This window comes from Dromiciops gliroides, chromosome 5 (genome assembly GCF_019393635.1).
Source record: "Dromiciops gliroides isolate mDroGli1 chromosome 5, mDroGli1.pri, whole genome shotgun sequence".
Lineage (NCBI taxonomy): Eukaryota > Metazoa > Chordata > Mammalia > Microbiotheria > Microbiotheriidae > Dromiciops > Dromiciops gliroides.
In genome coordinates, this window is record NC_057865.1 from 250456808 (window position 1) to 250470397 (window position 13590).

General features: G+C 40.6%; 1 protein-coding gene across 1 annotated transcript in view; it reads right to left on the reverse strand.

Annotated features, from left to right (window-relative positions):
- Positions 1–8536: 8536 nt before the first annotated feature.
- Positions 8537–13590, reverse strand: part of E2F7 (E2F transcription factor 7) — a 50366-nt gene continuing 45312 nt past the window's right edge. The window contains exons 12-13 of the mRNA XM_043967751.1: positions 12756–13153; positions 8537–11866 (exon numbers count right to left, since the gene is read on the reverse strand). Coding sequence (XP_043823686.1) covers positions 11696–11866; positions 12756–13153 — 569 coding nt within the window. The 3' untranslated portion in view covers positions 8537–11695. The remainder of the gene's footprint in view (positions 11867–12755; positions 13154–13590) is intronic.

Here is a 13590-nt window from a genome sequence, read left to right on the forward strand (position 1 = left end):
TGACCGCCATATTGATCATAGTTCTTAAATCTTTCAAAACTGCTCATTTTTGCAATTTTTTTTTAAACTTGTTCTCCTGTTTCTATTCATTTTACTCTGCACAAATTCCTACACCTCTTCTGGGTTTCTCTGAAAGCCTTCCCTTCCTTATTTCTTATCACACAATAATATTCCATTATATTCATTCACTATAGTCTGTTTAGTCGTTTCTTTTTTCTTCTCCTCTCCTCTTTCTCTTCTCTTCTCTTCTCTTCTCTTCTCTTCTCTTCTCTTCTCTTCTCTTCTCTTCTCTTCTCTTCTCTTCTCTTCTCTTCTCTTCTCTTCTCTTCTCTTCTCTTCTCTTCTCTTCTCTTCTCTTCTCTTCTCTTCTCTTCTCTTCTCTTCTCTTCTCTTCTCTTCTCTTCTCTTCTCTTCTCTTCTCTTCTCTTCTCTTCTTTTCTTTTCATGGGGCAAGGAGGGTTAAGTGAGTTGCCCAGGATCACACAGCTAGTAAGTGTCAAGTATCTGAGGCTGGGTTTGAACTCAGGTCCTCCTGAATCCAGGGCCAGTGCTTTATCCACTGTGCCACCTCACTGCCCCATGTTCAGCCATTTCCAAATTGATGGGCACTCCCTTAGTTGCTAGTTCTTTGCCACCATAAAGTGGTTAGAAACATTTTTGTACATATCTATGTGTGCATATGTGTGTGTGTGTGTATATATATATATATGTATATATACACACATATGATGTTTCCCTCTTTCTTTGGTCTCTTTGGGAGTTACAGTTTACTCTTCTGATCTGTGATGTTTGCCACACCTCCTGCAGTCATACCAGAAGAGGTTCAAATTAGGTGTGACTGCCAGACTAAGGATGGTAGGTCCAGTTACCATGTTTTCATCCTGACCTATCCTGTGATGTTTTTAATGGGTCATTCTGTAGCTGGTACTGGAGCTGAACATCGGAAATAGGCCAAGTTGAATACCACCTTTGATACAAGTTGAGTGTCCCCTGAGCAGTCCCTTAACTTCTCTGATCCTTAGCTTTCTCATCTGTAAAATTGGGAGAGGCAGTGTGGCATAATCAGTCAATCCATTCATCAGTCACTGACCATTTATTAAGTGCCTGCCATGTACTAGGCATTTTGGCAGGTGGTGAGGATACAAATACAGAGTGAGCCAAAGCCCACTCCTGAGAAGCTTAAGTTCTCTCAGGAAAGCCAGAACAAACATGAAAAGAATTAAGACAAAATAACAGAAGGTATTTAGGGAGGACAGGTACTAATGGATGGTGGGGATGGGCGAGGGTCAGGACCTTTTGCAGAAGCTTGTTCTTGAGTGGGATCTTGAAGAGAAGATTCTCTGAGGTGGAGGTGAGGATTTCATTCTAGTCGCAGGAGAAGACCCTTTCAAACACCCAGAGACAGGAGATGGCATATGAAGAACAGAGGATGGTGAGGGAAGGGGAGCAATAATATGAGGGTAGAAAGACAGGGGCTAGGTTATGAAGGCCTCAGTTTAGGGGTTAGCCTAGATCAGTGTTTTACAAACTTTTTGGTCTGAGGATCCAGTTATACTCTTTTTTGGGGGGGGAGGGCAATGAGCATTAAACGACTTGCCCAGGGTCACACAGCTAGTAAGTGTCATGTGTACTGAGGTCGGATTTGAATTCAGGTCCTCCTGAATCCAGGACCGGTGTTTTGTCCACTGCGCCGCCAAGCTGTCTGATCCAGTTATACTCCCCCCCCCCAAGTGTTTTATGTTGATGTCAGTTACATACTTTAATATTGACCATATTAGAATTATTATGAAAATAGTTTTGACTTTATTGACCCATTAAGAGTCTTGGGGAGGGGCAGCTAGATGGCGCAGTGGATAGAGCACTGGCCCTGGAGTCAGGAGTACCTGAGTTAGGATCCGGCCTCAGACACTTAACACTTACTGGCTGTGTGACCCTGGGCAAGTCACTTAACCCCAATTGCCTAACCAAAAAACAAAACAAAAACAAGAGTCTTGGGGACCTTCAGGGGTCCCCAGACCATACTTTGAAAACTGATTTTCAGGAAGGTCTCTTCTAGCAGTAAATCTATGATGTCTCTGTGGAATGCTAATTTCAATTGAGATTTGGAACTTAGTTTAACACAGTGCTTAGCACATAGGAGGGCTTAATCAATGTTTATTAACTAAAATCCCACCTGTGCAGATTATACAAGCATACACATAAACACAAAGATTGCTAAGTTGGAAGGGACTGAAGAGGTCAACTGTGACAATCCCCTCATTTCAGACATCAGGAGACTGGGACCTAAGGCCTAGAAAGTGACCAGCCAAGAGTCATACCAGTGGTAAACATCAAATTTGTTTTTACGTATATTTTGGAAAATAAAATTCTATTCAATAAAAAAAAGTTGGTTGCTGAACCAAGAGCCTCTAACTCCAAAATTAGCATCCTGTCTATTGTATCATATTACTTCTAGATTCAAGGCCTTCATCCTAAAGCCTGTGTTATTTTCTCCTATATCTCAGGATTCATAGAGAGCCTACATATATAGAATATATATCTATATATCTATGTATCTATACACATACACACATATGTACACACATATGTACATATATATGTGTATATCTATAACATCTCAGATAAAGAGATCCCTTTTAAAAAGAGTAAAACAAAAATGGTGATTCCAACAGATGAATTTTAAACAACATAAGTAGGTACTGCTTAATTAAAATGCCTGAGAAATACGACCTTCCTAGCTCAACCCAGGCTTCCTTTATCTTCATTAGCCAATCAAAGATGTGATTCATTTCGCTAAGGAGATAAGTCTTGTGCAACCTCTTCAGCTCTCCATGTGAAAAAAAAAGGTAATTTGGGCTACAGCCATGGTCTCATTAAAGAAAATGAGGGCAGCTAATAGCTAATGCTCATGCCCGGCAATGCTATTTGAGTTGCTTAGCAACCAAAGCACAGTCAGAGCTGATAATGAGGTATGTGAGTGGGGGTAGTGATGGTGATGTGTGAGTCAATGAAAATACCTAGCTCTTTCTCAGGTGGGCAAAGAGTGATTTAAAAAGCTCCTAGATTCATATAACAAGGATGTTCATTTGTTTCCTAGGGATAGAGACTAGACCTTTGATTTTAAGGGTGTAAGGAATTCCAAGGTGAGAAAACTCCTACCAGTGCAGATCTGAACGTTCCCTGTCATTTATAATTTTAAACAATGCCTAGAAGTAGGGGGAGGCACAACCATACATTAGGATCCCTGAAAGCCACACGTTGAAAAACTAGAAAACTACATATTAACATGATCTATGTTCTATTGTATTTTTATTTATTTTGTTAAATATTTCCCAATTACAATTTAATCTGTTTGGGGCACTCAAGAATGTTGGATACCTGCGTGTGCTTGATACCTCTAGCCTAGAGCCTTGGGAGATTTAGTTTATATCCAGTCACAAAAACCCCACATTTGTCAGGGACAGGACTTGAACCCACGTTTTCTTGGCTTCTGTGTCACAGACCCTTCCTGGTTCTTTGTCCACTATGACATGCTATCTCTGTTTGTTTTATGACTGGGAAAAATACATGAAATTCAACAATGAATAGATATCCACATTTACATTTTTGAGTGCAACGGAGATGCAAGCTTCCCATCTAAAACACTGATAACTGCTGAAATTTAGAATTTGAAATGTAACGGTAGCTTTATTGACATGCTGCTGTTAGACATTGCTGCCATCGTGTGGTCAGTACTGGAAGGTAGCACAGGTGTGTGGAAATAGTATATAGAATCATGTCATCATCCATTGAAAGACTTTTAGGAATTGGTCTTTTATTAATATACGTCCTCCAATGATCACGAAAGCAAAGATTTAGAGCTATACTGGGCCTCAGAGGCTACTAGTGTACCTCCTCCTGCCCCCATTCTAAAGATGAGGAAATCGGAGCCCAGAGACATTTAGTTAACCCAGCATCACTTGTTTGTTTTGTTTTGTTTTGCGGGGCAATGAGAGGTTAAGTGACTTGTCCAGGGTCACACAGCTAGTAAGTTTCAAGTGTCTGAGGTCAAATTTGAACTCAGGTCCTCTTGAATCCAAGGCTGGTGCTTTATCCACTGCGCCACCTAGCTGCCCCCCACCTATCATCATTTGTAGAGTAAGTAGCCAGGCTGAGATATGAGCCCAGGAGCTCTGATTCCAAGTCTGGTGTTTTTCTCTCCAAGGGATAGACAAAGTAGATAGCACTTGGAATCAGGAATACTTAGGAAGGGATTGTCTTTTGCTTCTTTCTGTATGGCCAGTGCTCAGGAAAGTGCCTGGCATATAGTGGGTGCTTAATAAATGCTCATTGACCGAGTTCAAATCCTGTTTGGAACATTTTCAAGCTGTACTATCTTGGGCAGGACACTAAATTCCTAGCCTTAGCTTTTTCACTTGTATGTAAAATGGGATAATAGCGTGGACTTCACTGGGTTGTGAAGATCAACTGAGAGAATGTGTCAAGTCCTCTGAAAACCTCCAAGTGTTCTATAATTGCTAAGAGAGTTTGACCTCTGTCGATGGGTTTAAAGCCACATATTCAAAATTATTCTTTGGACCATACATCGTCAGGACTAGAATCCAGGTCTTCCGGGCTTCTGGTTTGGAGACCCTTCTTGAGTCTGTCTACTATACCAAATTACCTCTCAATTTGTTATATGATTGGGAAAATACATGAAATTCAAAAGTGAATAGACATTCATATTTATATTTTCTAATTTTATTGTTTCAGTTTTGTCCAACTCTTCATGACCTCATTTGGGGCTTTCTTGGCAAAGATACTAATTTGTCATTTTCTTCTCCAGATCATTTTACAGATGAGGAAACTGAGGCAAACAGGGGTTAAGTGACTCACCCGGGGTAGCACAACTAGTATGTGTCTGAGGCCAGATTTTTTTTTTTTTTTGAGGGGCAATTGGGGTTAAGTGATTTGCCCAGGGTCACACAGCTAGTAAGTGTTAAGTGTCTGAGGCCGGATTTGAACTCAGGTACTCCTGAATCCAGGGCCAGTGCTCTATCCACTGCACCATCTAGCCGCCCCTCTGAGGCCAGATTTAATCTTAGGAAGAGGAAGTCTTCCTGACTCCAGGCCTAACACTCCATCCCAGATTCACCTATCCAAAATGTTAATCTTATTCTTCACTTTAAGTCCAACACAGCTCTGGCAGGCAGTGAACAGAATGTTTCATCTTCAGTCCTTTGGATTTGTGACATCATTGCATTGATAAGAATCTTAAATTTTTAAAAATAATGTTATCATTTTATAAATTGTTCCCCTAGTTCTGTTCATTTTGTTCTGCACAATTTCATACCTGTCTCGGGTTTCTTTGAATTTTTGATAATTTCTTATGACATAATACTATCTTGATACATCCATATACCACAATTTGTTTGGCTATTCTGCAACAGGTGGACACTCCCTTAATTTCCTGTTTTGTTTTTTTTTTTTGCGGGACAATAAGGGTTAAGTGACTTGCCCAGGGTCACACAGCTAGTGTCAAGTGTCTGAGGCTGGATTTGAACTCAGGTCCTCCTGAATCCAGGGCCAGTGCTTTATCCACTGAGCCACCAAGCTGCCCCACTTTCCAGTTTTTTTTTTACCAATTATAAAGAGCTGCTATAAATATTTTTGTACATATGGATCTTTGATCTCTTTGGGGATATAGGTCTAGTAGTGATACAGGGAAGAAGGAAAAAAGGAAGGGAAAAATGGAAGCAAATATTGATTAAGCACGTAATATGTTTTAGGCACTTTATAAATAGGACCTCATTTTATCCTCATAACAACCCTGGGAGGTGGGTGCTGTCATCATCCCATTTTATGGTTAAAGAAACTGAGGCAGAGGTTAAGTGATTTTCCCTGGGTCACACAGCTAGTAAGTTTCTGAGGTCAGGTTTGAACTCAGGTCTTCTTCATCTTTTTTTTTTAGTGAGGCAATTGGGGTTAAGTGACTTGCCCAGGGTCACACAGCTAGTAAGTGTTAAGTGTCTGAGGCCAGATTTGAACCCAGGTACTCCTGACTCCAGGGCCGGTGCTCTATCCACTGTGCCACCTAGCTGCCCCCTGAACTCAGGTCTTCTTGACTCAAGAAGTATTCTATGCATTGAGCTACCTTGATGCTCCAAATATGACTGGGTCAAAGGGTAAAGGCTCATTTTTGTTGAAACTTATCCTGCTCTGGCAGGTCCTTTAAAGTTGAAAAGGACTGTGTGTCCCTCTGTGCACCTTGTCAAGTGCTGAGTATTGGCCACTGGTTGGCAAGTTCTTCCCGACGTTGTAGTTGTTCAGTCATTTTCAGTTTCGTCCGACTCTTTGTGACCCCAATAGGGCAAAGATACTTGAGTGATTTGCCATTTCTTTCTCTAGCTCATTTTACAGATAAGGAAACCGAGGCAGACAGGGTTAACTGACTTGTCCAGGGTCACAGTTAGTGTCTGAGGTGAGATTTGAGCTTAGGAAAATGAGTCATCCTGACTCTGGACCTGGAGCTCTGTCCACAGTAAGACCTAGCTACCCTTTCTAGCTATTCATAATCAAAGACTCAAATAGGCCTAATCAATTTGGTGATTCCTTCCAATATTGCAGATCAAAACCCATCCATGCCAGGGGCAGCTAGGTGGCACAGTGGATAAAGCACTGGTCCTGGATTCAGGAGGACCCGAGTTCAAATCCAGCCTCAGATACTTGACACTTACTAGTTGTGTGACCCTGGGCAAGTCACTTAACCCTCATTGCCCCACAAAAAAAAAAAAAAAAAGAAAGGAAGGAAGAAAGGAAGGAAGGAAGAAAGAAAGAAAGATACCCATCCATGCCTGTGCAGGGAAATTTGCCATAGGGGGTCCATCCAGCACATGCAAGGCCTTTTTCAGTCTCTCATATTTTGTCCATGGCAGCTCTTTAAATTTTGGGGAGGGTTACGTCAGGGGAGGAAGCATTTTGGTTCTTTAATCAGTGGACCTCACCTTTGTTGCTCACAACTTGTGTGACTTTGGGCAAATCACTCCAAGTAGTCTCCCTGGGCCTTGGTTTTCTCATCTACAAAATGAAAGGATTGGACCAGAAATTACAGGTCCAACCCAAACCAAAAACTCATTAGCACTCATGATCAGCATCAACAACTGTGGAATGCTCAGATTTTTTACAACCCTTGAGGAGAGGTAAAGGGATCATTCAAACCAAACTCTCCCAACACTTCCTTCTAAATAACTTTAAAATGTGGCAAATCGAATTCTAAAGCAGCATAACCAATAAAAGGATAGGGTGAAATGCTTTTCTGGCCCAGAACAACTTAAGAGGTTGGTGACACTGAGATGGCAGCTGGTCTGGAGTACACGAGGGGTAAGACCAGCTGTGGGCCTTAGAGGAAATGATGGTGTCAGTAGTAGTAATGGGGAGCTCTGCTTAGTAAATGGATTGGACACCTGGGAAGAAAGAGATTAGGAAACCCTGTGCTAGCGACAGGCATAGGAATGGGCCCCATTTGGCAACTCCATGGTCCATTATCTAGTTCTAGGTTACAGAGGAGTGCTTACAGTTGGGAGTAGAGGTCCTTCCTGGGTAAGGACCAAAGCCCAAACCGAAACTGAGGTGACCACACATCTTTCCAAATCACACCTTGGAAACAACAAAAACATGCAGACCCCTAGAGTTAGCTCTGAAAATAGTATTATCAAAGAGCCTGAAGTTTGGGATAGTGCCTTCTCACCCCTCACGTGAGTAGAAACTAATTTTTTTGTGAGGCAATTGGGGTTAAGTGACTTGCCTAGGGTCACACAGCTAGTAAGTGTTACAGGTCTGAGGCTGGATTTGAACTCAGATCCTCATGAATCCAGGGTCAGTGCTCTATCCATTGTGCCACCTAGTTTCCCCCTAGAAACAAATTTTAACACAAAGTGCAGTTTTTTGATTTTTGTTTTTTTTTTTTTAAAGAACTGGAAAAAATGGGCAAACAACAAAAGAACCTTATTAAAAATTAAAAGCTAGGAGGATGACAGTGAAGATCAAGACACAACTCAGAAGACAACATGAAAATAAAAAAAGGCAAAGCCTTGAAGATAAATGCAGATTAGACACAAGCCCAACAAGAATCTCTGAAAGAGCTAAAGAAAAAGAAAAAAAAGATTAAAAAAAAATAAGCACACTTACAGAGAACTTATTAGTATGCCTCTTAAGAATTGCTGATCTCATTCAACCCCCTCATTTTACAGAGGAAGAAACTAAGGGCTAGCTGGTTGAAATGAATTACCTAAGGTCACACAGTGAATGGGAGAGTATGGATTCTAACTTGGGGGGCCTATTATTCAAAATCTATTCTTATTTTACCATACCACAATAAGATCTGAATACTTGAAAGGGAATGGTAACCAATTTTCCATAATATTAGGAACAATAAAACGGAATATCCAACAAAAATAAACACCCATTATCAGACCACTTCTTACTTCAAAATTTTTATTGCTATTTCACAAAGTTGAATGTTTTTCTAGAAGAATTAAAAAAAAATCAGTGTGCTTGTAGTAAATAAAATTATATGCAGACAGTTATAGAGAACATAGCTAAGGAGAAGGAAGGAAAGGGAGGGAAAGTATGCGGAAAGCTACAAGCAGCAATAATATTAATAACTACAGAAAACTAGCAGTGCAATAATATAAACAGCAAGCAGCTTTACATGGAGGAAAAAAAATACAGCTCTTTTAAATATAGAAATAGCACCTTTTAAAAAAGAAATTGAGAAATGTAAACTTGGTTGGTAGATTCAAGTATTTAAGTTATGTCCCCAACACTTGTACCAGAATGGAAGGGTTTCACAAACCCTGGGCCGTGTGTGCACCTTCCTCAGTGCAAATACAAAATCTGCATTGTCCTAGCAGCATTGCTGACATTTTTTTCCCATTTACATTATACAGTGATAAGAGTCTAGATTGCCATTGCTTTTTCACTACTAAAAAAAAAATCTCCCCCAAATTGAGTTCAGCAGCTCAAGTACTAAAAGGTATTATCCTGTTGGAGGCACTATCCCCCAAAGTAACAATCTTTGTGGTCTCTCTTTAATCAAGACCACATATAGATGTTGGATACATATAGATGTTTTGTCTTAGGTTGCCAAGTATCCCATCACCGGTCTGCAAAAGCGACAGATATGGGATAGGAAGTTCTTGGGATCCCCCAAGATCCAGGCATCCTTCTTACATGTTGTATCCCTTGTGGTTAGAGGCACACCATGCAGGAACGAGATAAAAAGTGAGATTAGAAAAGGAATCAAGAAAAGATATTAGGTGGTGAGTTTTCAGGTAGAGTGGGAAGGATGGGGACGGGGGTGAGATGGAGAGAAGGAAACAGTTTTCATCTAAAATATAGGCCAGCTCAGTGGAAATGTTAGGGAGAAAATCTTATACTTGGCTTATAATAAAAACAAACTTGTACCCTGTACAGATTTATAGTCTGCATATCACATTATCTACTTAATAAAGTCAAATCACTATCTTTCTGTTAGCTCAGGTTCATCTTTCTCCTCAATCATTGATAGGAAAGAGACTGGGTCTATGATTTCATTGAGAGGGAGCTCCTGAGGAGGAAATTCCTTCTACCAAGGCAGGCCGACACCTCTGTAACTTGTCATTTTAGAGAGCTGTCTAGAGCATGGAGAAATGAAGCGACTTGACCAGGTGTCACACACCCTGGCTCCGAGGTTGGCCCTCTGTCCACTGCACTTTGCTCTCTCTCTTTCTCTCAAACACTTGGGTGCTTACTGTTGGCTTCCAATAGTTCATCTTATTTTTTTCACATAGCAACATAATTGTTACTTTCTATTTATTTGTTTAACTTCTAAAAGATATTCAAATGAGGGAATAAAAAAGGAAAAACAAAGCATCACGTCAACTTTAAAAGTGTAGTGTCTATACAAGTTTAAATTAAAAAAACAACAACAAAAAACCCCTGGCATCTTTATTTGGTGAAGCCGCCTGCCTTGAGGGCTTTAAGCTTATTACTACTTTCCTATTTCATTAATTTCCATTTCAATTCAAAATTCTATTTCAAGGAATAGAAGTTCCTTGAGGAGGACTATTTGATTGTTGTCTGTATCTGCAAGCACCTAGCATAGTGCCTGGCACGGGGCAGGTGCTTAATGCTTGTTGAATTGTATCGGATAATAAAAAGCTAATCAGACTCCCAGAGTCACTTAAATTAATATTTTAATTCCTTTTTTTTTTTGATAACACTTTTTTGGGACCATCTGGGTAGGGGACTCTAAATATAAGAGAAGGAGGAGAAAAAAAAAAGGGATAAATCTATTCTAAAGCGAGAATGAGATAAATACCAGCACATTTAGGAATCAACAGCTCTATTCTGGTTCTCTTCATACTTGTTACAACACAAAGTCATTGTGGTTTGATCAGAGGGATACAGTAGAAAGGCACTCGGGCTACTGTTTGTGACAATATATTCAACACTTGTAAACTAACCATTCTTCCTCCTCCAGAGTATCAACTGACCCTTGTTTAAGGACTCTTAAGACACTTAATTACAATGTATCTATTCTCTCCTTTACCCCTCGCAAGAATAAAGAAATGAGTCAAAGAAAAGAGTGCTGATTTCTCCTATACTAACTTCTCCATCTTAGGTCATTTTCCTAATTCAGTTCCCAATGTCCTCTCAGACCTACTCTACAAGGACAATCTCTATGTTCCTCATTTGACCTAAGCAGAAAGTGCTAGAAAGCATTTGTACCCAATTGCTTCCCTAAATTTCACATTGTGAAAAAGAATGTGGTGGTAGTGATGGGGTGTGGGTGGGAGGGAAGGAAACTGAACGTATGGGATTTGAAAACATAGCACCGAAAACTAACTCTTCGCTTGGATACCTGGGCACTAACTATTGCCCTCCTATCGTTCATCCCATTTCTTACCTGCATAAATAATGATAGTACAATTCATTTATACTACATACATCATAGCAAGTTGTTCTTCACAGTTATTCTGGTCTTAACATTTTTTTTTTTCACATGTATACATTCATCCATAGGCGATTAGGGATTTTTAAGTACAGGGCAAATTACAGAGGAAATAATATTAACATTCAAGTAAGTCATGCCCTGAGAAAATCTGTTTTTCTGTGGTTGTAAACAAATTTTTTTTTTCTTCCCACTAAGTCCCACTTGAAGAACAAAATAAATTAGAAAACAGAATGTGTAGATGATGCTGTCTTTGACCAACAGAGACTCAGAAAGCAGTTGCGTTTTTAACTGTAGAAAGTAATTGGTTTTACCACAGATTTACTCAGGGTAAGTCGAGAGTCTATGTGAAGTGAGGAACGATTACCCTAGTTAAGTGCTCGATAGCTCACCTTTTCTCAAACCACAAGACTCTGGTAGCCTCTTCAATCCACTCAAGAGCAAGAAGACGTTGAAACCACAACTGTGAGTCAATGCTTTCACTGCTGCACCATGCATCGTGTTTGAAACCTCACGGTTGTTAAATGAGCAATTAATAAAAAATTAATTTCAGGAATATGGATGACTTGAAAGGAGGGAGAGTTAACGGGACTAGTGGAGGAGAATGGGAAATTATACTCTTAAACTCTTTAGTATAAACACCCCATCAAGGACTAACATGCCCCTTGTAACAAGTGTTAAAGTCCCTGTTGGGTTTTCCCATTCCACTTGGCCAAGCTACAGTTAATCAGTGCTGCCACTGGATATCTGTAGTCTCCTTTGGGCAGAGCTTAAATTTCTTTGACTCCCTTCGATTTTTCTCCAAGTCACAGGTTCTCCAAGGCTGCCAGGAGTTTTGAAGAAGGTCTCGCAATATGGTGGCCGGATGCTCTTGGGTGTCACTGGGCCTGGTGACTATTTAGAAATGAGAAAAAGGAGTCAAGTCAGATCATAACCATCAAGTTGCAACCTGACCTATGAATCAGAATGTTAAACCAGTCTCTCTTATAAAACTAAGACACTTTCTTAATATGGGGCAGCCTTAAAAGACTCTGAATGACTTGCTTGAAAGTTTTGGTCCCAATAACTCTCATGTCTAGAAAAGAAAGAAATTCCCCAGTCCCACTAGAATTAGAATAAATCAGAATAGAGAGAGAGAGTACTAGAACATATGCCTCCCCCTGTTTTCATTCCTCATACATATAGGCTATTTCCACTTTGATCCTAAATTTTAGGCTGTTTACAGACCACAAAAATTTCTGGGGCAATTTTTACTCTTTATGTTAGTTTGCTTTTGTACATTTCTGTGGCTGGTATGACAAAAGATAGGGGTTGTCCTTTTCTTGGTTAGAATTAGGAAGAAACAATCTGAAAATACTGGGTGCACTGCAAATCCAAGAAGAATTTACAATGGGCACAGGGGACCAAATAAGCTTTACACTACAATTCTGAAGATGCATGGACACTTTAAAGAAGGGGTGGATTCGGAGTCCTAAGACGTAGTTAAGAATCACATTGAGGAGAAAGTGCGAAAGACTTGGGATCTCTACTGGCCTATCAGTTTGTTCATTTATAAAATGAGGGTGTTGGTCTGGACAGTCTTATAGCTCTAAGTCTGTGATTATATGAACAACATCTGCTGGCATGGCTGACCCCATCCCAATTCCTGACAACCTCCCTTCAGAAGGTCTACAGAAGACAACACTGTCTCCCCTCATCTCTGAATCTCAGAAAACAATAGCCTTTCTGTAATTAAGATGGTTAATTCATTGTTAATTAATGCAAAATTGTTATAAGGACTCACCTGGGGTAATTTCATAATTGTTACTGGGTGACCCACGCAAACAGGGGAATCTGGTGTGATTGCATTATGGGACCTGGACACCCCAGGGCTTAGGTGAACTGGAGACTGGCCTGGATGTTGTGGTTCCGTGGAAGGGGCCTTTGATGTCTTTGGATTAACCATGTTGGTGCCAACGAGAAGTTGAGTTGAAGATCTGAGGCCTGGCAAGCCAAAATTCACTGGGCCAGAAGAAGGCACTGGATTGTTGATTGCCGGAGAATAGAAAAAAGGCACCGGGGCCAGTGCTGTAGATGGCACAACCATGCAGGGAACATGGAGAGAAGTCAACTGACTTGGAGATGGTCCAACAGCATTGGCAGCCTGGTGGGCAGGCAGCAGGAAATTAAAACCATTTAATCCTAAAACAACAGAGGAGAATTAGTGCTACTTAGTATTCAGAGATGTACAATGAGGCACTTCGAAGGAGAGCAGAAGGAAGGGATTCCATCAAGGAGAGATGTCATAGGAAGGGAAGACAGGCTGATTACAGGGCAAAGGCAGGGGCAGACAGGCAGCCAGGATATTCAACTGACACCCTTTGTGATTTTAGGAGAAACTGCGGAAGGCTTCCAGACCTTTGGGTGGACCTCTTGTGGTAAACTTAATAGAGAACATGGATAAGATCTATATAAGGCAAGCAGGAATCTGCCCAGTTGGCATGCAGTCCCTAGTTGGTATCTAGAGGCAGCAAGGTGACTCAGTGGATAGTCTGCTACACCTGGAGTCAGGAAGACTTGAGTTCAAATCTGGCCTCAAACAATTACTAGCTGTGTGGATCTGGATGAGTCTATGTACC